At 41.9% G+C, this 26302-nt stretch overlaps 1 protein-coding gene across 1 annotated transcript in view; it reads left to right on the top strand.

Annotated features, from left to right (window-relative positions):
* Positions 1-26302, top strand: part of LTK (leukocyte receptor tyrosine kinase) — a gene marked incomplete at both ends in the record, with an annotated part of 97013 nt that overhangs the window by 43784 nt on the left and 26927 nt on the right. The window contains 8 exon segments of the mRNA XM_082485636.1: positions 3765-3920; positions 4561-4783; positions 11346-11485; positions 13499-13636; positions 14547-14699; positions 15779-15879; positions 17772-17938; positions 23272-23366. Of these exon segments, the coding sequence (XP_082341762.1) occupies positions 3765-3920; positions 4561-4783; positions 11346-11485; positions 13499-13636; positions 14547-14699; positions 15779-15879; positions 17772-17938; positions 23272-23366 (1173 nt within the window).

Here is a 26302-nt window from a genome sequence, read left to right as displayed (position 1 = left end):
GCTGGACAAAATGCTCGCGAGATAGGTAGGATGAATCTGATATTACTGTGGTGCCAGGATAGGTTTAGCAAACTCTATGCTTTATAAATGCCTAGAAGAAACAAACCAGTTGCTATCAGTGGTTTGGAAACTTGGAAACTGAAGTGATGCCTTTTCATTTAGTGAAATAATCACAGAATGGTGGAGGTTGGAAGGGACCTCTTGAGATCATCTAGTCTAACCACCGTAGCTCAAGTAGAGTCAGCTAGAGCCAGTTGCCCATGACTATGTCCAGATTGCTTTTGAATATTTCCATAAATGGAGACTGCAGAACTTCTCTGGGCAACCTGTTCCAGTGTGTGACCACTCTTATCGTAAAAATGTGTTTTCTTGTGTTCAGATTGAATTTCCTTTTTTTTTTTTTTTTTTAAATTTGTGCCCATTGCCTCTTGTTCTGTCAGTGGGCACTACACTTAAGTGCCTGACTTCCTCTTCATTCCTTCCTATCAAGTGTTTGTACACATTGATAAAATCCCCTTGACGCTTCTCTTCTACAGGCTGAACGGTTCCAGCTCTGTCAGCCCCTCCTCTTATGAAAGATGCTCCAGGGCCTCAGTCATCTATGTGGACCTATGCTGGACTTGTTCCAGTAACTCCATATCATTCTTGTATGGGCGAGCCCAGAACTGGGCACAGTACTCCAGATGTGATCTCACCAGTGCTGAGTAGAGAGGAAGGATCACCTCTCTTGGTCTGCTGGCAGTGCTTTTCGTAATGCAGCCCAGAAGGATGTTTGCTGTCTTTGTCACAAGGGTACATTGCTGGCTCATGGACAGCTTGTCCACCAGGACCCCAAAGTCCTTCTCTTCAGAGCTGCTTTGCAGCCAGTCAGCAGCCCCCACCATGCGCTGGTGCCAGGGGTTATTCCTCCCCAGGTGCAGGACTTGGCATTTCCTTGTGTTGAACTTCGAGGTTCCTATCAGCCCAATCTCCAGCCTGTCCAGGCTGCTCTGAACGGCAGCACAGCCATCTGGTGTGTCAGCTGCTCCTCCCTGTTTTGTACCTCTGTGAACTTGCTGAGTTTGTACTCTGCCCTTTTGGTCCAGGTCATTAATGAAGATGCTAAACAATAAAGAAAGGCCTGTACATGCTAGGAAAGTCACGTTCATTCCTTGCAGGAGGTGGCAAGATGACCTAGACTTGCCAGAAAGGAGTTCCTTATAGTAACCTTTTGCAGATGGTATCTAATTCTTTAAAGTGTGAACCTCCTTTCTGACATGCCCTGTGACTGTCCGTGATCTTGCTTCAATCTAAGCTTCTTCAGAGCACTTTTGTAGCACCTTAAAATATGTCCTTTGCTGATTGTACTAATGTAGATATATTTCTCTAATTTATTTTCTTCCTTTTCATATATGCCACATTTTGCCTTTCTGGGGGCTTGAAGTTCTCCAGGTTCATAGGTACTAAGCAAAGCTGGACATGAAGCATCTGTAAGGTGGTACGCAGTAGTGTCAGAGGTTGCACTTATCAGTGTTCTCTTATACTGTGACCACATGGGTACCTATTTCTTTTGTTCTGTAATTTGTGCTAAACAATAGGTTCTTGTTGATTGATCTTCCCATCACAATGCAACGCAGATGACCATTTGCCAGAAAGCTCAGAGGCCTTTTTGTACCAGATATCAATAACTTCTCTGATGTATTTCAGACTCTTCTTCCAGGCATTCAGATCCTCTTGGGCATCAGGTTGTGGCAGATAGGCTTTATACATCCCAGAGAGTATGGGAATTAGGTGCTGCTGAAGGAGAACATTGCATTCACTTACCTCACCAGCAACCTGCTTTGTGATACAAGGCACATTCTAAGGTTTAAGTCTGCATTGGTACACTCCTTGCTACTGCAAGCAGGGGTATTGGTAAGATTTAATGGAAGTATTTTGTCATAAATATTAGTTTCAAGTAATCCTCTCTTAAAAAGGTAAAGGAATTTTTTCTTTTCTGAGCTCTGACTTTGCTCTCTTGCAGTGTCGTGCTGTTGTGAGAGAAATTGCTTTCTGGATTTTATGACCAACTAGATTTTTATCTGATAAAAATATTACTACTACTGACAATAATTCTGTTGGTTCTGAGTTAACCTGTCAAACTTTAATAAATTTGAAACAGCACAGCAGTTCTGGATCAGGACTCTGCTTTGTCTCACACAGCCACGGAGTTTCTGAACTATTGAGATCCCTGAAGCTGTTTCACTGGATCATCAAATCATAGTCTGAAGCTGTGCACAAACATCTTTCCCTAGATCCAGCAGAGCCAGAAGAGTGGCTGTTCCCCTCCTTCCTGTGCCCTGCTGGAAGGTGGCATTGCATATGGACACACACAATTTGACAGTTCACTTGGCTGAGTAGTGCAGTAGACCTCTGCTAAGCTGTACGGATTTGATGAGGTGGGCTGAGAAGCTATTTAGATGGTTGGCCCAGGTGGTAGGTTGAGAGAGGCAGTAACCTCCGGCAGCAAGGAGGCAAGGCAGGGCTGGGCAGGATGCGTGCTCAGGTAGGAGTTCACAGCCAGTCCCAAGCCAGGATGATGTGCAACTCTGTAATGTCTGTGTTTCTCTTACCCCTGCATACTGGGTGCAGTTTTATAAAAATGTAGTTACAATTAACTTTAAAGATAGGAAAACTTGTCTACTTCAGCCCTTGCACTCAAAAGATGCTTTTTTTTCTTCCTTTTCGGAAAGTTTAGTTAAAGTATAGCCAATCTTCTGGAGGCTCTTATGTTTTTATCTCTGCCCCAGCTGTGTTGCCTGTGCAACTACCTATCCTTGTTGTAGCCCTGACCTTAATTCTGTTCTTTATATCCTCCCCAGGAATAGAGCTACCAAAAGGATAACATATCATTCATGTTTGCAAGGTCTGAATACCCTCTGAACTTCAGGATCCCAAATACGAATGTTTAGGCTCTTATTTCTCATATGTCCTGGGGGTCCTCCAGTTATTACTGTAATATTATTATTACTACTGAAAATAAATATCATGCAAGTTAATATCAGCTTACCATATCTATTCAGCCCCACTCTGTGTGGGAGATCTTTGTGCAGCTAACATCCCTTCAGGGAGTTTATATTAGATTGATGAGATTGATGAGAGAACAGTGAATTACTTCTTGTCTGGTTTATAATATGCTGATTATGAAAAATTCTGGCCAGGATCTAGTGCTCTCAGTGCTGTGGATGCACTCTGGAGTTTGTTAAGAGGGTGTTCTTGTCCGTCCTGCTGGAGGAAAGCGAAGCTGTTCAAAAAAATAGTAATGAAAAAAAATATGTAAAGCTTGCATTGCTCAGTTATTCTGCTTGAGACCCTGTCAAGCTCTTTCTATTGCTGAGAGAGGGTTGACCTTAGAGTTTAATTTGTTCCTCTCTGTCAAAATGCTAAATCCGTACAGTTTCAATATCCTCACTGCACTAGGTATTATTCTCATTCAGGGTTTTATGTACATGTAGGCTAGACCTTCCACTGCTGTAAATTCACTGTTGATACCGGTGGGAGGATGCTGATGTACACCTGCCAAGAATATGCAGGGTGGTTTTTCTTTCTGGCATGTTCCTGCACTCACACTGGGAGAAACTCCATTGTTATTGCACAAGACAAACTTTCTTTTTTCCCTTTAGCTCTTCCATTTCTTGGGAGAGATACCCCCCATACACTGTAGATCTGGTCATTCATGTGCCTGCATCATCCCTGCCCCTTGAATTGGTGAAGGCTTCAATGAAACCTTTGGTTTCTCATAACAGAAATCTCTTGTATCATCGGTTCAAGCTGTTCATGGGTGACGTCTACAGACAATTTTGGAAAACCGGACTGGGTGTTATCTTCAGTTGGTGTCCTGGTGTCTCAGGAGAGGCAGCAGCTGCTTCTGGAAAACAGTTCTCCCCGCAGAGATGTTGAAGGTAGGCAGAGTTACAGTTCCCCTTGAATGGACATCTGCTTTCTCCCAGCACTGGTAGCAGCTGTGGGTGGCAGCAACAGGAGCCAGCAAGCTGAGGCCTCAGGCACATGTCACTAAAAATATTGCCATATGCTGGTTCTGGTGCACAACTTGTAAGCGTGCTGTCAGTGCTCAGGAGTCACTAAGAGCCATATAATGTATGTGTACTGCCTGAATTGTCCATGTATGTACTCTGTGTACAGCCAGCCCCTTTATATACTCCTTTTGTATCTCCCTGGTTTAGGATAAGCTACTTTTGCTTACAGACACTGGATTTTTCTTAGGAAACTCAATCCTTTACAAGTCAGGGCTGGCTCCACATCTGCTGTCTGACTTGCAAAGTCTTTGGCTTCTGTTTTGTTGGCCATGTCTTCACTCTGCTTTGCTTGTTTTCTTCTCATTCCTTCTATCACTTCTTTACTTCTTTCCCTCATTTTTACTTTATTCTCCTTTCTCTGCTCTCTGTTATTTTTGGATTTTGTGCATAGTCCTCTCCTTTCTTCTCATGATTCCTTGCTTCAAACTCCTTATGCATCTTTCTCTTATCTCTCTTCCATCCGCACTGTGTGTCTCTTCTTCTTTTTTTTTTTTTTTCCTCACAGGGGACATTTTCCTCCTGAACACCAGTAGGCTCCCAGATAGATGTGAGTTCAGCCTGCATAGCCCCATCCTGCCTGGGAGCTTGGACTCTTGCTTGCTGGAACTGGCCATATATTCACAGGATGCTGTTCCTCTCCTCCAGAGCTTCACTGTTGAAATCAGATATGTGGAGACAAACAGAAATACAGTAATTTCTCTGAGAGTTGGCCATGAGGAGAATGTCGGGTAAGACAATCAATTTGTAGCTGTTTAGACTTTGAATTGCAGAGTAGGGTGAACTCTCTCACTGTTTATCAGTGTCTTCTCTCTTCTTGAGATCATTGCTTCTGTCACAGCAGAAAATGAAGGTAGAACTGTTCAGGACTGAAGCATGCAGCTTCCTGACAGGATGCCTGTAACAGACCCAGGTTTTGTGTGTCCCCTTTGCAAAGAACACAATTGCTTAGGACTCACTCTTCTTCCCTCACATTTGGAAGTGGCTGTCTCTCTCACTGATGCCAGGACTACAGCTGTAAATGCACTCAGTCCAAAGATTTCTTTGGCAATGTGACTGATAACTCTAAGTATTCAAGGGGTCCTATCATTGTTGCAAGTGTCACATTTCTCATTTTGAGGTAGGGTTAGCTTCACCCTTTTGTAATTTCCTCCTTCTGTCTGCTGAGTTCAGGAGCATCCTCTTTTGCTTCATTTGTAGAGTTCAGGGAGGGGAAAAACAGAGGCTAGAGGTGAGAAGAGGTGAAGACAAAAAAAGAAAGTGCAGCAACCCTGGATCTTGTCCTGTATTCCCTTCTTTTTGATCTTCACAGTGTTCTACTTTTTCATTCATGCATGTAGAAGAATGCAGTAAAGAGGAGAAATGGGCAAAAGGAATGAATCACCACAGGAAAAGAAGGAGAAAAGTCCTTGTGCCATCTGATTTTGCCATTTTCCATGTGCTTGTTTTTTCTTTGCTGCAATCTGCCTTGCAAGAACCTAGGTCAGGCTTTTTATTTCCATCACCTGACTGACTCCCATGGAGAACTTAAGCAACAGATCCCAGTTCTTGTTTTCTTTGAATTCTTTGGCACTCCCCAGGCTGCCATGGAGATCTGTAGCCAAGACTCCTGGTAAGCCAAAGATAGCAGAGTTTGACTAAAAAAAGTGTTTATTTTCTTTCAGATCACACCCCTCCCCCCCCCTTCTTTTAGCTATTGCTCACTTCCTTCCTGGCTACTCCTTCACCTTCTTCTTGCCAATTTCATAAGGAATCTATTGCATTTTCTGGGATCAGTTTCTAATGTCCTTTTATACCTATAACTGCCTTTGCTGCTTTGAGTATTTGACAAGTCTCTGCAACTGCAACCACAGCTCGATTCCCCTATATAAACTCATAAAATAGCCTTTTGATACACCTAGCTGCCCAGACCAGGCTTTGATCACAATTACTGCATCATTGCTGGAATGGATGATAAGTGTTGTTTAACAGCTTATTTAAGCACTGCAAAACAATTCTACATGAAATAGAGGTTATAATATCTCTAAAAGTGATGGCATTTAGATTTATTAAAATATAGTTAGCTTCACTGGAAGTTGGCATAGACACTGGTATTACTTTTTTTTAGTGAGTGAAATGAAGCACTGGTAAGCTCAGAGGGTTTAGTACTAAGGTTTTAAAGATAGAAGGTGACTGAGTCTGTTTTAAATCAAAATAAAAAGGAGGGAAAGGAATAGAGGTAAAACAGAGTTAAGGAACCATGTTAGGTCAAATACCTTTCATTTTCTACCTCTTTACAGGGAAACTCTTTAAAATCTCTGCCAATTCCAGAAAAATCTGGGCATGCTTCAGTCCCTTCGATTCCAAGATCAAGCTATACTTCATCAAAAATTCCAGCTGCACCAGACCACTTCAGTGAACTGTCCTCTTTCTGGACCTAGAAATGTTCTCCTGATGGTGTTTCCTCCTTCAGGATCCATCAGCTCCACAGTTCCCAAAAGCTTAGATATATGTCATGCATGAGAGAAAGTTGTTGTCCTATCCACCTCACTAACTACTAGGATTTATCATTAAATCAGTAGTGTTGAAGCTGCCACTCAGTTTTTTACACATGTACCCTAGTGAAAGAACAAAGAAACAGATGGACTTCAGACTCTATGTTCTCTGGACAAGTAGGGCAAAGTCACAGTATTTATTGTTATTTACCACACCTATAGGGCGTGGGCATTCTGAGTTACTACTGTTAGAGGGAGAACCACTGAGGGAGTGAGGTGTTTGAAATTCTATATATGTACAAAAAAGTATATAAAATTCTATTTATCATTATCTCAGCAGAGCTCAAACATCAAGAACCTGTTGCTTTGCTTGCAAGTCCAAGCCTTCTTCATCTGCACTTGTCTCAGAAAGCTGGCTGTCTTCACTTTCTCAGGGTTACAGTTCCAGTGCTTGTTCAGGTCACATCTAATGTCTTTTTTTACTGTTTTGCTTATCCCACCTTTTCCCGCTTTACCATGCAGACCCAGAAAGTCACAGCTGAAAATTCTTCCGAGTCCTGTATGCTTTTGCTTTGAATGGTTTCACATGCCTGTGTTTATTGTTGACCACAATTATTTCAGTCTTGTCACCCAGAACTGTTTCAGCAAGGAGCTACTTTCTTTCAACGACAAGTACTCACACTTCAGTGAAAATAAAAAAGCATCACTTAGGGCAGGGATAGTCTTTTCCCTTTCCATGGTCCATCAGCCAAGTTGATTTTGTTCTGTTCTCCTTCTGAAATACAAGGTGCTGGCCATGATAGTCTTTGGTAGGCCAAAAAGCAAAAAGTTCACAGCCTTGTGCACATGTGGATTTTCAGTTAGCTAACCTCTCAAAAGAATTGTTGGCTAGCATTTTGTGTTTTCCCCCTTTTTTGGGGTGGTGGTGGTGCTGAAATGCCCTGCCAGCTTCTAAGACACTTGTAGAAAATTACCATCTTTTGACACTTCCATTCTACTGATGCGGTTGTTTTCATCCACAAATGTTATTTAACTTCTGCTGCTACTGCTGTACATGGAAACACTGCCGTATAGCTGATCTGAACATCTAGAAACAGCTATGGTCATTTGGGTTTCATAAATTAGGTGTCCAACTACACAAGCCTTTGAAAGGGAGTAGTCTGGTAAGCATCCTCAGAAAATGTCAAATATGTACTGACAACAATGAGCACAACCATTTTTTTTAAAAATTGCAGCTAGAAAAAGAGAGGCTGCCCAGCTGTTATATAAGACTATGATTTTTGAACACTAATCTGGGAATATGATTTGCCACCCCTTGTGCTTCTGTTGAAATTGCACCCAAAAATACACTGGGTCAAATAAGAACCCTCTAAATGGTTGGTGAAGGCAAGAGGAGTAAGCATGTGTTCTTCTCACTTACCTATTTCCTTTTAAGTCCAATGGCTAGAACTGGATGTTTGTGAAGAATTGAAGGCAACAACTTCCTGTATATAGAAAAGTAATGTAAAGCTTCTAATTTGTATGTTCACTGATTGAGCTTGGAAGTATTTGGTATACATACCTTTGTGCAATAACGCATGCAGTGAGTCTCCCCAATTCAGAAAAGGTTTCAACTTTAGCGTTCAGCTTTATTGAATTTTTCACTCTTAATGAAGAAATTTTTGTTCTTAATATTAAAATAGTCTTTCTTAAAATTAATGATCAGTTATCTTTGTTGCTTATGGAAAGGCATGGCATAGAAAGGATTGATAAGGAGGGGGAGGAAAACTTCTGGTCAGCAGAGGAGATTGAGAGGCTAATGAAAAATGGAAGTTGAAAGTACAAATCAAAAGTTGAATTTATAGGTTTGCAGGGTGAATCTTGAATTCTTTTGCCTTAAGCATCAGGTTGCTTGCAAGTCCAAACTTTCTATCCATGTAAATTTTTCAAAATTATGTCAGACTCTGATAGCCCCTCCATACATACAGATAAAATTTAACATCTCTGTTTAGAAGAAGCATAATATTACTTCGTTACTTGAGATCTGGTTTGACATAAAATCAATAGTAAAGGTGTTGCCAAGTTTGGCTTATCTGGAAGCCTGCTGCAATGATCCATCTTCTGCTAGATTGACAATAGGCTTCATTCCTGATTCCATTAAGGAAATTAAATTGGCTCTGACTAGCCCCTGTTTGGATAGTGGGGCCAAGCAAAGAAGGTGTAATTATTTACAGCATTAGAAATCTTGCTGCAGTTGGATCTTGAGGGGTAGGCTTTCTCTGAAGGGGAATACCTTGATGATGATGAAACTCCATACACATTCTGGGTGATGCAAGGCTACTTGTCATTTTTGTGGTCTCTGGATGCTTGCCAGCTTTTCCTGTGGTGTTATAAATGGAGTCAAATTACAGTACTTGAGATATTTCAGTGTGGAACTAGAATGCTTCACAGGACCTTAAGACTCTGACTCTGAAGAGCTGCCAGTTCACACAAGTAGTGGTTTAAGATAGTGGTCTTGCTCTTCTACCAGATGCCACAGTTCTCCCAGCAAAGATGGCAGAAGGGACAGTGTCTTTCTCAGTTGTGACGTTTCAGAGGTTGGTTTATTGAATTAGCTCGCTAGTGGTTTTCATTTATTTTGATGTACCAGGCTATAAATGGTAAGTTCCAAACTCTCTGGCTTGTAAACCATGTAGGATTAAGGTGCCGCAGCTGAACTAGTCATTGTTTTCAGCTGTGGGGCAGTAACCTCTTTAGTTGCTACCGCTAAATGTAACACCAGTTGTGAATCAGAGGCTGTGTACTACAGGTTCCTGCACTCAGGGCTGTGATGACACTGGTGATACAGTGATGTCTCAGCTCAGGGGTGGGTTGTAACTTGGTGGAGGTACTAGAACTATGTCTCAGTGCTTGGAAGGTCTAGTATGCCTAATAGGTAAATTCAAAAGATTTAAAGACTGTCCTTAACTTCCGTGACTCATTGAACCAATTTGATTAAGGCCTATTGATTTTTGTGGCCAACAGGATGCAATGCAGGTGATGAACAAAGCTGTGTCATGTAGCAGAAGTGATTGAGTTCTGGGCCAGTGTTGAATGCTCTCGGATGTTGTGCCACAGTGTGGCAGGGAGAGATATATTTACAAGATATATTTCTAAGTGCTGGACGTTCCTGAAGCTGCACTGTAATACAAAATGAAAGTAAAGCAGTTGTTCTCCTTTGTTGGGTAGTAGAGATGGTACAGCTGTGGTTCGGGGCTGGAGATTTCTGAAGCTGAATTAAGTCATATTGAACTATTAAATATGATATGATGGGGCATGAAATAGAAGAAATAAGGTCATCTTGATAAGATGAGCTCAACTTCAGATGAGTTTAGGTTATCTGTGGGTATTTATATGTGTGTACAATAGTGAAAGTGGAAGATGGGAGGATGCTATAGAAGGGCTAGTAAGAAAAATTCACCAGAAGAAGGTATGTAGTTGGTTTGTGGAGAGAAGAATGGGTTAGGTAACTAATCAGTAGCAAGGGAGAGCAGAGAGGGTGATAAACAATTAAAGTTGCTCTGGGTTTTTTGCAAGTTGCAAATTAGGTGGTCTGTGATTTTCACATTGTGTCCAGTAGAGATGTGTTTGTTGTCCATGTTTTGCCTTCTAATGCGTTTCTGGTACAGGATGAGGGCTAGATGATTGCTTCATGGCAGCTGAAGGCATTGCCCAAATGAAAAAGTAATACTAGGAGCGGAGCCTAATCACACACCTTGACAGTGTGGCCTGGTACTGACCTAGAGTCATTAATCGAGGGTGCCTCCAGCAACATCAGCAGCGTGTAGGGTATCGCTAAATTTATCTCTGTCTGGTACTCTTTTCAGAAAAGATCTTAGAGCAAAGGTTTCTTTGTCACTATCCTTACTACAATCCCTTTACAAAATAATAACATACTTTTAACTGTATTTTATTGTCTTGTTAACATGAGGTAGGACAGTTTTTAAAAATAAAATTACAATAAAAAGATTTTTAAGAATCCTGCTGGATTTTTTTAATGACACCTGGATACCCTGACGTCCATCAGACTGATTTGAATGAGGTACTTTAAAAATTCCACTTGGTATCTCTCTCTAGATTTTGATGCCTAACAACCATCTTTAAAATTATAGTGCATGGGACCATCTCTCTTTCTCTGAAATTCCACAAGCGCTGCACAGTTGAGAAACCTTTGCTGTCTAGGGGCTATAGCATTTGTTCTGTGGTGAAATGTAAATTGCCAGAGCAATCTGCGTTTTCTGGAACACCATTCTCTTCTTCCCCTTGCTTTTCGGGTGCACTCTACCTTGTTAAGATGGGAGGGTAGACAGAGAAAAGAAAACAGTTCTTATACTTCACACAACCGAGAAGCATTCAGGGCCAGGCATTTACTTCCAGAACATACAATGTCAGTGTTAGCTTGAGGGGTTCCAGAGACTTGTGCAGCTGCTTGGTTGATCTGTACTTGCAAGTGCAAACAGAACACAACCATATATGTGGAAGGCACGTATGGGGGGGTGTATGTTCAAAATTGGTGATAATTTAAGCCCCATTTTAACTTAAGAATCATTGGGAATAGTTGGATCTTTTAATCATTAACAATAGTATCTGCAGCAAAGATAACTGAACATGAGCTTGTTGTGCTGAACATCGCTTGTTTTATATTGAGACCTGCTCGTTATGTTGGAGTTTACACTCATCAATCTATTCCCCATGTGAATACTATTACTTCTTCTCGGCACAGTGCAGAATCTCTATGCTAGAGATTGCATAGATTCCAGCATGCTGTCTGTATGTCTGATAGCTCTTTGTTGTCTTCCAGGATGAAATGGAAATACCTGATGGCCCAGATTGGCCGAGTAGAAAGACCTTTTAAAATCACATTACTGTATTCAAACTGTGGAGCACAAGAAGTTGGAGTACTGGCAGTAGGCTCCTTACAACTCAGGAACTGCTTTCATGGTATGTTGCAATACAGTCAGGTTTGGGATAACCAAATGCAGTCAGACAAGAGCAGCATCCTCACCAAAACTGATGAGTGTGATCAGGGAGTCGGTCAGATGGAGATAAATGAAAGCTGAGTCTCCTCTGGGGTTTCTGGCAGTGCTTACCTGTCAAGGGTCACATTTGCGTGCGCTTTATGTATATGCACCCATGTGTGTGTGCTCGAAAGGCAGGGTTGAAGCTCAGAATTATAGAACCCATTTAAGTGATCCTCTCTGCTTTTCAGATTTTCTTTGCTTGATCTTTGTAGGAGAAAACAACAGGGCTTATGCTGCATCCAACAACAGGAATGGAAAAAAGCCTTTACCTAGATTATTTTAGCATTTAATATTTTTCTTTCTTAAATAATCAAGAACAAAAGACTACCCTGTGTCACTAAAGCCTTTTCCATACCTGGGGCTCTACCTTCCAAATCTATAAAGAAAAGAAACATTGATCTGCACTCCATGGTGTCTGTTTATTACTGCCAGGCTGACAACTTCTGTCTAAAATGAAAATAACTGGAATGTAATTATTTTCTCCAAAGTACTGAGTGCTCAGCTCAGAAGTCCTTAGTTTTACCTAGCACTTAGAGTCCTGTTGTGAATGTCGTGCAGATGATCCTCAGTAGCTGTGCAGAACCTTGCTAATGTCATTTAGGCTTCTTGGAAGTACAACAGTCTGTCGGCACAGGCAGCCCGCAGGTTGGAGACATAATCATCTTCACTTCCTGCTTTTCATGCATTAATATAATGCTATTGCCTCGGTGTTGAAGACACTGAAGAAATAGCTTGAAATGTAAAAAGCTTCAAATGTAAAAAGAGAATACTGGTTTCACAGAGCTGTTTTATAATATATCATGAGACTGGTTTTGAACATATCACAGATTTAATTTTACTGCAGTCATTAATCTTTAAATTTAACAAACATTTTTAATGCCATGGGTTTTTGACAGTCATGGAGTTTTGAGGGGATGCATACAGCCTGAAGCACTATGCTAAACACCCCCAAACAGTCCTTAAATAAGCTGATGCATGTACCCAGCACAGCACAGTGCCATGAAGAAATACTATTTCAGACTGTGTACCTGGATTGCTGCAGAGATGTCCTTTTCTTTTGCTTCTGGAATTGGTTCTCTAGCTTTTACATTTTTTTTTTTCCAGAGCAGTAACAATCCCAGTGGAACTTCTGTGCAGAGCTCTGCTAAAGGGGAGCAGTTTCAGAAGAGACTTAGACAAACCTGCAGGTCCATAACAGACCTGTGCACACACACATCCACAGCACACGCTGGGCACATTAGGAGTCCTGCTTTTGGGAAATATCAGACTTAAAAATTGTGTTCTGCCTTGTCACTGGGTACCTGTGCCGTCAGTCAAATGCTGCTGGAGTATAGCTGACTAGACTGGCTAGGGTGTATGAGTAAAGTTCCCGCACAGTGAGCTGACCTGCTGGGGAAGCAGCTCTCTTCATGGGCTGGATGCCATGGAGCTGGCACCAAAAAGTGTCAGCAGCATGAGTGTTAGTTAAGCCTGAGCCTCAATAGGGAATAGCAATGTGTCTGTCAGGACCGGAGCTAAGTGGGTATCTCTGCCTCCAGCAGCCGAGTGTCATGCAGCATGACACAGCTGCCTGGCAGGTGCACAGTCACATGTGCAGAACTGAGGAGCACACCACGGTAGGAAACTGCAAGGTCCTTCATTAAATAAAAAAAAAAAGAAAAAAAAAGAAAAGTGATTACCTAAAGATAGATCAAACACAGCAGAAGACAGAAGGCAGTGCATGAGAGAGAAAGGAGCAATAAATTTGGTCTTCGTGAAAGCTGAGGTGATCTGCAGGAATCTTATGCTGGATATAAACCTACATGATAAAAAGCAGAAGTGAGAAAATGATTGACCTCACTTTCTGAGGTCCTACATGTGAGGGCTGATACACGTGAAGGGTTGTACACATTCTGCCAACTCATCTCTGGGCTTCTTTCTGCTTTTCCTTTAGATAAAGAAAACCAAGACCTTTCTATGTATGACAAAGGCTCCGCCTTCCCCTGCCTTCATGGAGGTTGTGTCAGCCACCTACAAATCTGTGAATTCATCAGTGATTGCCCTGCCAAAGAACAGAAAGGAGTGAGGTGTGGTGAGTATGTGGCATGGCACCTTCATCCCATTAGAAAAAAATAATTTAGAATGAAAAATAAGTTAAATTGATTCCATCTCTAGATTATTTCAGTATTTTGCCTCCTGAATTAATTTATCCTATTTACATTAATTGGATACCAAGATTATCTTTGAAAATTCACCCTGTATAGGATAAAATGGATTTGGGTTTTTTTGTTTTGGTTTGTTTTTGTTTTTTTTTTTTTTAAATATTGCAGTAAGGAGCTCTATGACCCGCCTTTCATAGTTGCTGCTGCTTCAGAGAAAGGCAAAACCAGTCTGCAGCTGGATGAGAAATTTCTTCTGGACCCAAGGTCTGAACCTCCCTTCAGTGGAAGGTGCTGATCGTCTTCTAGTGCCAGCCACCAACATGATCACTCATAAATTTGTCCCTCCAAGATCCCAGTTCAGAGCTCATCTCGCACATCATGACAGAGAAATCCCCTGACTCAGTGGTGCTAAGAAGCATCGTTTAGCTTTGTTGCAAGTACAGTGGCAGAGTTCTAAAACAATCTGCTGGTTGGCCTTCCTTTAACTGAAACACAGAAAACTTTGGGATGTCTGTAATTTCATAAACAGCAAGGCCTTTACAAACATATGGCAGTGATTTACCATTCTTTAGATTGTGGGAGCTGCAGTTTTACACAGCATCTAGAGCAGGACAGAATTGCAAAGCCTCAAATATCTCCAGAAGCAGAAGTGTTGGCTTTCTGATGGTGACTTGGGAAATAAACAAATAAGTCTAGTTACTATTTTTACATTGAAAAAACTATGTAGCATAAGTTGGGTAGCTTAGACAATCACAATGAGTTTTGGCTTCTGTTGCTGTTTGTGTTCTTCCATAATCAAGTTTCTCCTATTTTCCTGCTTTTTATTATTCTCCATTGTAGACAGTCTCCCAGAGGGCTCACATTGCTCTTTCGAAGAGGGTCCGTGTGGCTGGACACTGAAAGAAACTGCAGCATCTCCTTGGTCTATTCGGGGCTTTACTGAAACGATTCAAGATGACTCATTTGTAGGGTCTACCTTGCAAGCCACTGGAGGTAGGTTTTCCATAGTACCCTCTTACTCTGTGTGTGTGTATGTATATATACAATAGCCTTGAATTTAGGTTTTTTGAATTGGTTTAAAATTTTTGGCAGCATTGCCAAATCAACTTTAGCATCAGTGTTATCTATAACAACTTCAAATGTAGCTAAAATTAACTTTTGAACATCATTTAAAACTTTATGTGAAACAAATTCTGCAACAAAGTTAACGCAAAACTACTGGAGACGAGGATTCTTCTTTACATTTAACAAAATTATATGATGAATTCTTTTGTTTATATATACTTCCCTCCTTCTTCCTCTTATGAGCTATGCAATTGCAGATTACTTCAGCAGCAACATAAGAGCTGCTGCATCATAAAGTAAAAATTGCTCAACAGATCTAGGCAGCTTGTAGAAATAAATCTTTTGGAAATCCTTGCCAGACTCTGCCAGTGGGTTAAGAAGAGCATCACATGTAAGCATATCCCAAGACCAAGTGATCATACACATTTTGTGCCGTACAATACCACAATAAAAAAGAGTCAGATAATTCCCAGAACTGTCAGCTTGGTAAATAAGGAGGGAAGCCAGACCCTCAGAAGTTCAGGTTCAAAGTCAGAAGTGTTCAGCACAGTTCCCTGCTAAAATGAAGGGTGTCCATATGACTGTTCTGTTTGTCTCCTTAGAGCTTGTATAAGCTGTCCCTGGGAACAAAGACTAAAAATAAGTTGTTCCAGCCCAGTGTTTGTCTCAGCAAGAGTCATTGATGCTAATGGTGTAAGAATTAGGGCTGATCTGGAGTTCACTGTAGATTGGTGTGAGCCCCTGTATGGGAACATACTTGAGTGGTGTCTGAGGTTTATGCACTCATATTCTAGGAAAGGGTTTGGGATATTGACTTTTGTGTTGCTGAAATCTACCAGAGTGCTTATTATATTCAACTTAACTGCCTCACTAATAGATTTGCTCTCAAGCCATGCTTGTCATCTTACTTACACTATGCTTCAGCACAATAATGTTAAATTATTTCAAGAGGGTATAAAAAAGGAAAACATTGTCTCGGCTTTCCTGATTCACTTTTCTGTTCATAGGACACTTCCTCTATCTGCGAGCAGACAGCAATCAGACGAGCGGTATGGCCAAGGCTTACAGTACCAGCTTGCCAGCCAGTATTGCCACTGAAGACTATCAGGTATATCACACTGTCTTAGAATGTTTGTGGAGTTAATCATTACGCTGTAGGCACTGTTTGCACAATATGCCCATTCTCCTGTGCCTCTGCACGCTCTATGAAATGCTGGAAAGCAGAAGAGCTGACTATAACAGCTAGCTAGCTACTTGTTGAACACTGAAAAGGAGACATGAGTTGCACCCCCACTAAGTGAAAGCAGGACCCCCAAATCAACTCCTCAGTATAGAAAATTTCCCAGCCTAGCTGTGCCGACCATTCCTTTGAAGGGGACGCAGCACCTGAATTGTATGAGGTGGCCTTGGTTTGTAGGAAAGGAAATGGGCTTTCTGGGCTGTTGAGACATTCAGTATATCTGAATATATATATATCTGCTGAGGCTTCCCTTCCTAAATTCTACAATACTTTTGTAGGAGTTAACAAACTCAGTCTCAGTCTCACTAAGAACAAGTGTGAAGTCAGTAGGTATTAGATTTTCCAGGAACAGATGAAGATAAACTTTTCTTCACATTCTTCAGAAATTTCAAAAGGTGAGGGCAACCTGGCATGAATAAAATCACATAGCCTGCCTTCAGCCCAGATGTCTACAAAGAATAAGGGGAACTACAAGATGCTGGAATTAAAAATATTAAATAATATTGCACTCATAACACTTAGGAAAATTAAGTTGCAAGTTTGAGCTGGAGTTCAGCCCTGCTAGGGGAAAACAGAAAGCTTTGATGCCTCCTAATTAGAGCTGGCAAAAGAAATATAGTGCAGGTGCCAAAAATGTAACTTCAGCATTTATATTTATTTATATATCCAGGTCAAGTTTGTTGGGTAGTTCCAACAAACTAAAATGTATTTGGAGCTGGATTCACAAAACCAGGAGGAGGAGAAGTAGTAACTGTTGGTTATAGTGTACAGGTCACAGGAGATCTGGACCCATTCTGTCCTCCACTGGCAAGGGTTTGAACCCTCATTTCAGGAGCAAGGAACTTCCTGTGGTTGTTCTTTGTAGCACATGCGTGTGTGTGCTCCCTTTCCTGCTAGTGCTCTCTGTGACATAAAAAGCAGCTGAATGCTCAAAGCAGTGCTGGAAATAGCAGTTCTCTCTTGCTCTGTGGCAAAGTGAAAGTGGTTGCCCCAAAGAAAGAGGAATGAGTCCTGCTTCAAAATATTCTTTGGCTTAGTGATCAGGTTGCTCACCTGTCATATGGGTGCTGCTGTCCAGATGGTGCCTATGACTTGGAGCAAGTATATGGATTGAAGTTTCCTGCCTCTAGAGACAGCTTAATTCCTCATTTCAAGGGCATTTGGGGCAGGGCAGCTCTCTTCTTGGGGTGCTTTTTTTCCCTATATGATGCCTGCATATAGGTTGAGGCATATCAGTGCAACACATTAACCTGGGTGGTTACAATGGGAATCCTTAAAAGCTTTAAACTGTGGTTCAAACCCTTTCACACGAATCTTTAAACTGGTAAGAACATTGAAGAAGAATGCAGTTAGGATTGTTTTTCTTCAATAAACTATCTCTAGTGGAAACATTTAATGATAAGGCACTTTTTGAGTTTAAGCCTATGTTTCTCTGCTTTACTACTTTTTGTTCCTGAAGGAGATAATGAAGAAACCAGTGCTTTCTGACTCAGGTGGTGTCTGAGGCCATGGATGTTGTCGTTGGTGGTTGGAGAACAGCTGCCTAATGGGAGTGTCAGTCAGGGTCTCCACCTAGAAAATTCTGTGCTAAGAACAGCGATGAGTCATACACAAGCAATGGGGGCTTTAGTGCTGTGTGTGATTAAACAGTTTGACCCAGGATCAAAGGCTTGGGGTCTCAAATCCCCAGGGAGGGGAGAAATGAGTGCCTTTCTCTTTTTATCACAGGATACTATACTTTTTCTCTTCTTCTATTACAGATCCAATTCTCAGTGCATGTTTTTGGCAGCTACAATGGTACTGTCTCCTTTTCTGTCAAGGAAGAGATAAAGGAAGCTCCAATCACCTTGCCAATGTGGGAAAGAGCAGGGAGCTGGAGTGACCACTGGTTTCTCATCACCTTACCAATGCCAGTGCTTCAGAACCGGTAAGAGCTTCACTGACAGCATCCAGGGTTATCTCTAGAGATTTAGTAAATTGTTTATGTCTTTGTTGTGAAGCATCACTTTCATTCTTGCCTTCTCCCAGGGCCATTTCTACTGAAAAAAAATACAGGAGTACTGCAATTCTGCTTGCTGAGGAAGTATTCTGTCATACATGCATATCTTCATGTATATCTTCATGCGTATCTTTCATGTACATACATAGCTTAGCTCAGCACAAGCCCGTACTGTGTGTCTACGCTTAACAAGCAGCCTCAAATCACTGCTTAGGTACTGGAAATAGCAACTGTCTGTACTAGAAACATTTTACCAATCTGAGAAAGCCAGTATGGTCACAGTGGTAAAGTGCTCCCAGTAGGGAATCAGCTATATTATTGTAGCTGTGCTTTGTACTCCCACAGTAAAAATAGCCATGGGAGTCAAATGAGTGGTAAAACCACAGTTTAGCCAATACAACTGTCTAGTCTAGAATCTGTATCAGTTCAGCCTAGGCAATTTGAGATCATTCATCGCCACATCACTGATTCAACAATCTCAAGAAAAGACCGTTGCTTGAATCAGCCTTACACTAGAATTTTCAGTTTCAGATGTGAAAATACAATATGACATTGATTTTCAAATGAAGTCAAATATTGAAGATTCAAAGAATTTTAGCCCAAATCTATTTTTTATCAGGTATTTCTCCTCCCTCACCCAGTGTCATTCAATCTCAAGCCATGTAGCTGGTGTTGGCAGCTGGTTATTTTGCACGACACAAATGATTTTTAAATTGCCCCAATCTTTTTTTTTTGAGTCTTCCTCAGGAAGGCCTGTTTCATGTGACACTTAACGCAAAAGAATCTCAAAGTCTCTACAGTGAATATTATAAATGGAAAAATATCTACATAATATCGTCAATAAATAAATGTCTCAAAACTTCATGGATTAGAAGGTGTGAGCAGATTCCTTTTAACTTCAAATATTTTCTGCATCTTTGTATAAGAGGTTAAGGAATTTCGGTCTGGAAGTGATAGTAATTCAGACCTAAGCAGCAGTAAAGCTTAGAGACAGAATGTTGTTCCACCCTCTTTCTAGTTTAATTTCATGATTACCTTTGGTCTCAGCATTATCATATGTCCACCATATGCACCTTTGCCATGAATTATTCCTTTAGGATGGGATAGGTCTGCATGCGGGCAATGTATTTAATATTCTTGTCTGACACAGTCTGGAGCCCTGCAGATTAGCATCTGTTTAGTTCTGCATATATAAAGTATGACCAGTGAATTTGTCCAGAATAGCTCTTTTCCCCAGGCGCTTTCATGTGGACCTAACCACAGCAGAGTCCTAGGGGCTCTTCAGAGGTATTTAAGACCTTCTGCCTCCTCTGATACACAGTCTGTTATGCTTGTCCCCTGAAACCCCCGATTTCTGCATCAGTCTTCAGTTCTGAAGGGAAATGGATTTTCTGTGGCAGGAGGGAATAGACAGCAAGAGGCTTTAGGGACCACTAGCCAGGACTGCATGAAAAAAAAATGATATTCAAATACTGTAATATTTGAAAGAATTGAGCACTTAGACAAAATGAAAGAGGTAGGTAGGCCACGGATGCATGTTTCAAGTAGTTCTATCTTGTTTCATTTTACGTAACCTTTCTCTATGCCATTTTCAAACAAATTTAAAACTGATGTGGCACAACAGTCACAGTCACTGTGGATGAGGCTGGAACTGTTCAATCCAGCAAGCAGACCTTTGCTGCCTGAGCTAACCGAGTGACTGACAGCAGTAATAAGTTGTCATATGCTGCACTGATCTGTAACAGAAACAGAAGCAGCACACACTTTGCTGGAAGGTGTTGCAGTTATTTGTGCCAAGTGAGGAAACCCTGCTCTTTGTGCTCCCAGGACGCTTGGGCTCCATCCCAGGCCTCTTGTCTTGTTCCTTCCATGCTCTGCCCCTTCTGTCCTGTCTCACCTGCTTTTGTGAGCACTCAATGCCTTTCTTCCTTGTTTTGATGTACTTGGTCTCTCTTCCTTCTCCTTTAAGCTAGCATTTGTGAATCCATTTTATCTGTCTCATGCTTCCAGTCATAATTTTCCTTTCTCAACTCCTCCCTGCCTCTTGTTCCCATCTCTTTTCCAGCAGGTGCTATGTTTCTGTGTGTTTTTTTTTCACTAAGTCTGACTCCTTTCCCTGCACTTCCATTCTCTTCTCCTAGTTATCTCTTGCCCGCTTTTATTTCAGTGATCCCAGACCTACAGTAAAAATTGATTCCCGGTTTTCCTGTTTGACTGGCTGTTTGTTTCTCTCCATAGATCTCAGGTCCAAACCCCCCGCAAACCAAGTCCAAGCTCCCCTGCTGGAGAGTTCCCAGGGAGCTCCCCCACCTCTCCAAGGTGCCACCTTGTTCTCTCTGGATTCAGTTTAGGCAGCTTCTTTCTCCTATTCGGCCAGTATCAGCAAAAGAAAGAAAGGCTGGGGACGAAAACTGTATCCAATAATTTGGAAGGGCAGTTCTCACTTCATGTAGCTGAAGCAGGACCTGACACAGTTCATAACAGCAATGCCATGGAAAGTACCATTTAACCCCAAACTTGAAGATATCCAGGAAAGAGGAGATTGCAGGATTAAAAAAAAAAATCTACCAGGCATGGAAATGTCAGGGAGTTTACATTTTTCAAGGACATTTTTCTAAAATTTTAATAGATTCTCATTCAAATGGCAAAAAAAAGCTCATCCCTGCCATGTGATTCTCTTTCTCACAACTTTCAGGTCCCACTTCCAATACCTGGTGACACAAAACACTTAAAAAGTTGTCAGCATTTTTGAGCATGGTCAGAGTGATGAATACCTGCATTGCCTCACCTCAACACTGGCAAAACATTTTGTCTGCTAGGCAAGTCTTACCAAATCACCCAAAATAGAAAAGTTCAGCCTAAATTGGTTTAAGATTGGTGAAGTTGCAAACAATTGTAAACAGAGGCGTATGATGAATATTGCTGTACAATCATAGTACAGTTTGGTATAAATCTCCATGAGTGACTTTTCTGTATATTCGTGGGTGCTGGCAGCTTTCCTTGGTGATGTAAGCTCCAGCAATGCTGTGCTTAGGGAATTCTTTTAGCACAGAGTTTGGGCTGGCACGCCATTTTCCTGTATTGTGAATCTTCAGGAAACTCCTGTCCTTCTTTTGCTGTACTCAAGAAAGTATGAAAGGGCTATCTTTTTCCTTGGTTCCTTGAAGGGATGATATCCAGTAGCAAAGTGGGTGGGAGGGGACAAATCATACAGGAAGAAGGGGTAGACATGAATTGCAACACAAGCAGTTGTTGTAGCAGGACATGAATGGCTTGATGGGGCCAGAATGGGAGAAGCCATAGCGGATAGGAGGAGGAGGCCATGGAGGGGAGATATAAGTAGTTTTTAGCAACGGCTTCCTCCAATGAATTTATTTCTTAGGAGAGAAGGAATACAAAATGCGCAATTCACTAATCAGCCTCCCAGTTGGGCACCTAGCTACTTGGAAAACTGCCTCTGGTGGTCAGCTGGCAAATTCACTCACTTGGTTCACACACACAGGGAAAAAGGCTGCTATTGGAAGAAAATCAGGCAGGCAGAAGACCAGACATCAGAGAGCTGAAGAGTGTAATATGCTGGAGTCAGCAAAATGAGCTCAATGAGCAGGAATACTGGAAACCCCTCTGGCTAACACAGCACAGAGTTCAAAAGGCAAATTCCTCCTTCTGAAGTTGTGAGGAAGGTGAGGCATAGAGAGCCCAGAGCTTATGAGACATCTATTCTCATGCACTGGAGGAGAGGGATCATTCCCATGCTCCCACTTGTACTCAGCTGGAGCAGAAATCTACCTTGTAGTACAGTGCCGTGGACCCTTTCCTGTTTTTGCTCCAGACACAGCAAGTTTCCCTGACCAAGGGTACATCGCAATGTGGGTGTCTTAAGTAAGGGGTAGGCTGTGGTGCTGTATCTATGGCAGTAGGTCCTAGAAGTGCTCTAGTCCTGGACCTCAGGGTGCTGTGACTTTCTCTTTCATCAAATGGCTGGGGAAATTACTGTCTTGTATCAGTGGACTTAAGTACAAGGTCTGAAAATACCAAAGTATTGCTAAATCTGCTAATAAAGAGGCAGGTTTCTGTAGGAAGGGAATCTAATAGCAAATTCCCCTGCTAATCCCATAGCTAAGAGAGTGGTCATTCAAGAGACCCTTGATTTGCATTTGCTGCACCGACACTTACTCCCAGAGCACTTAGGTCCTGTACATGTGAATGCTTTCATTTAAGCACAAGGGGCCATTCTTGAGTTGGGGTAGAAGCATCTTATTCATAAAGATTTTGATGCATCTACGCAACATTATGTTAACTGTGGATATGGACCAACATTTGGCTGGTGGGTGGAATATGCACACATACTTTATTGCCACTGATTTGGGACAAGCATGTTCCTAGGCTGAATGATTAATGTGTTAGGCAGGCCAGTGCTTGGTCTCTCATAAATCATCATTGAGCTTCACCAGTGACAGCAGTAGAGGTCCTCTCCATATGCTTTTAATAAGCTGTAAATGGACTGGACATCAGACATCTGTTTATTTCTGAAATTTAATGAAAAACAATTCAGTCCTATCCATTAGAAGGAGATCCTTCAGCCCATTTTCTTTCTTACTTGTGAATTCAGAATGTGGCAATGCACATGGGATATGACAGACCTCCTAGATAAGTAGCTAAACACCTGGTCATGGTGGAAAAATATGAGACACCCCAGAAAACAAACACGTTAGGGAGTTATGGCTGAAATTTAAAATGTCCTGACCTTCAGCTGAAATAAACTCACATCACCTTGTTAAGTTACATTGGCTGAGGATCAAGCCCAAGATTCCTGTCTATTTGGATATTGTTGTTCTTTTCAGTTTTCATTTTGACTGTCTCCTTGGGGATGGAAAGGAGGAGATTCTTTTTTCCCTTCCCTTTTGCATGTGTCTAATTCCCTGACCATTTATAGCAATTAAATAAGGATGGTTGTTTATAACTATTAGTGAGGGACAGAAGCTTGTGTTTCTACATGTGTGCAGATAGCAGGAGAAGTAGGGCTCTCATTCTTGTTCCCCATGAAACGTGGCATTATATGAATGTTGGTTGTAATAACTGTTGATGTGTGGATAAGATTTCTAGTAGGCCCTTTTGGCTGTTCAGCAGGGCTTGTATGGAGGAAACGTTCTAAATAGTGATGATCATGGTTCCATGTTAAGAGAGCATTGTATTTTTTAGGGTTTTTTGTTTCCCCCCTGCCCCTTTGTCTTCTCTAAATCTTCTGTCTTATTGCAAAGGTTTCAACTGCAACTCCTGGCAACCTGGGGCTGGAATTCCCAAGCTGATATTGCTATCGACAATATTACATTTGGACTGGACTGCTTCACTGACGGTGAGCCACAAATGTTGCAGAATCCCTTAAAGAATTTGGGTAGTGTAATCAGCATGCCACAGATCCAGGACACACATGCTCTGTTCCCCCCACGGGGTCCACATGGATCATTTGTGTTAGCTTTTACAGCACGATGACATTTTATCTGAAGATTGCAAGTAGAGGCAATTTTACAGCATGTCAGGGTCTCCTAGTGCTCTTTTCTTCTCTGATCTGGGATATCTTTTATCACACAGTTGAGACCTGTGTGTGTCTTGGCGAGAAACACTAGACTTCTTCCATTCAGGACCTAAGGAATAATTACATCACACTCTTCTTCAGCAGTCCCTGTGACTTCTGTTGCAGACAAAATGTGCATCAGTGGTTCTGTACTACCCTTCCTGTGCCACCAGACCCAGTGTGACAGCATTTAGAATAATAACCTGTCCCTGCAGAGGCTAGCTGTAGCCTAATGTAACATGTGGGAAGGCTTATGTCAAAACAGACGTGTTAAAAGTTCTTCATCAACAAAAGCCCTTTTTCCCTCCCACCTTTGTCTGATTCAGTCTCCTGTTCTCCGTCCCTCTGTTTTGTGGGCACTGCAACTACCCTTCTATAAAATGCTGAGCATGCACATTTTCATTTCAAATTAAAAGGAAGAGATGTTCCTTGATGGTAATGTCATTTGTTCACTCCAGCTCCTTAACACCCCTGGCTCCCAAGCCCTTTGGGATCTCCGTGCTAACACTTTGTTTTGAAATCTTTTGAGGAAACTGAAGGGAGTGATTCCTGATGCTCTTTTTCCAGCTGATGTGCACCCAACTGCCCTCCTGAGAACAAATAGAGCCTCCAGTTTACCCACAGACATTTTTATGGCTCTGGTGTAGGGATATATCCTCTGGTAAATAGGTGGGGCTTAAATGGCACTGCAGCAAAGTTATAAGAGCCTGTCCATTAGATCGGCCAAGTTACTCCTCATTTTCAATTAGTATAAATCATTCTGATGTTCAGGAGGAGCTACCACTTACCCCATCTGAAGGTGTGATCCAAAGATGTGTGACTCATGCAGAAGAAAGACATCAGGAAGGAAAACTTGTTTCTCGGAAGCCTTGCGCTTGCCACTGTTCCTTGAATCCTCTTTGCAAATTGATGTTTTCTCGCCTCTGAAAGTAACTCCCTTGCATTTGTCTTCTCATGACTTTAATTCAGTTAGGTTGCAGAGCAGTCCAGCAGCTCTGCTGTGTTTTCAATAATGAAATTATTTCTCCCTGGCAAGGAGAGGTTTCAGATGTCAGAGATGGAGCCAATTAAGGTCCAAGCAGTGAATTTTTTGCATGAGGGCAGCAGGAAGGATGTATGGCAGGAAGGAAGAATTTGCTGCTTGCTAGGATGTAAATATTATTTTTTCCATCTATTTCAATCCTGTAGTTCAATTGCTCTACAAAACTCAGTGCAGACTCTGAAAGCACTGCTTGTCTGTATGCAAGCTGGGAAAGGTAAGGTTTTCCATATACCTGAAAATCTAGAGGGAATATTCAGTAAGATTTAGGAGGAAAACAAGTGGGTAGCGAGGGCAGTTTAGGGGAAATCAATAAGAACAAAAACCAAACAGACCGTTCTTTGGATGGCAGCTCCTGGGCAGTGGCAGATGTTTTCCATGTGAAAAGGGTGAGATGAAACCACCTTCTGGTTCATACAATTACCTTGTGTAAGACAGTGTCACAGACCAGATGACATGGGTCCTGTTCATTGTGAGAACTGTTAGGGGACAGGCAGAAAGATATTTTATCGTTTTAGTGGACTAGAGCTTTCATAGGAAGAAGTCTGAATTTTGGGAGTCTAAACGTGAAAATGTGAGCTGGCACAGCAAACAGAGTGCTGGTTGTTGCCCTCCTCAGTGCTTATGCGATCACTGCTTTTACTATTACCTTTTGGTGCTCTGAGAATTATATTGTTCCAATTAAGATCACAGGTCTGTGGTCTATCAAAGTGCACTCTACTGCCCTGACCTAGGGATTACATTTCGTTCTGTGCATAATTTCCAATTTCCCAGAAGACTGGTTTATAAATAGCATGACTGTCCAAAGAGAGCTTTTGTATAATATATCTCTAGTTCTTGACTTTGGAGTCCCCGACCCGGCAAAGTCTGGTTCTGTTCACCTGCTAGTCTTATTGCTTGAGATGAGTGGTAGGGGGTGGTTCAAGCCCCACTACTGCCTCATTTCGCTGATTTAAGAAGGTGTTGATTAGAAATGCAATAGATCGACCAAAGGGATGGGGGAAGCTGGTGCAGCTTCCTCATTCTCTGTCCCACTCCAGGACAAGTTCGCGAGGTTTCCAGGAATTCTCCAACCTGCAACAGTAAGGTGACATCTCTGAGGGACCATGCATACTTTGAGGATCCTGTGGGGCACCTTACTCTGATTAATCCTGGCCCCAGGATCACTATATCTTTTTCATTACAGTCCCAGAGACAGGGAAGTAAGAGTGAGTTACTTCAGCTCTTTGCCTGCAGGAGATGCCCTGTCTTTCTCCTTTACGCCTCCCTTTGTCCCTTTTCATTGTGGAAATGGACAGCATTAGCTAAATCCTGGAGAAAGGAGTCCTGTGTTCTTCATAATTTTTTCTGATCAAAGTACACCTTAATATGAATTAAGTCTTGTTCCCTTCTGTTCACTTACAGTCAACGTGTTGGCTGTCAGAGGAGGAAGTGGAAGCTAAAACAGACTGGAGCACCAGCCCCAGGATCCCAGGGCTACATCATGTTTGTAGAAAAAGCCACTTTACAAATTCATGTCTGACGCTGCATAAAATATCAGCCTTCTAAGAGTTAAGGGCTCATGTGGACAGGGTTGATGCTCAGCCTGTCTTGCAGCTCGTCTGCTGCTGAGCATGAAGGAGACAGAAGCTTTCTTCCAGTGCTTTGAGGGTTTGAGACTGTTTGGAGAAGGAGGAAA

This window comes from Vanellus vanellus (genome assembly GCF_965231255.1).
Source record: "Vanellus vanellus genome assembly, chromosome: 6".
NCBI classification, from domain to species: Eukaryota; Metazoa; Chordata; class Aves; order Charadriiformes; family Charadriidae; genus Vanellus; species Vanellus vanellus.
The sequence above is the reverse complement of the archived record's forward strand: the minus strand, read 5'-3'. Positions and strand labels throughout refer to the sequence as shown.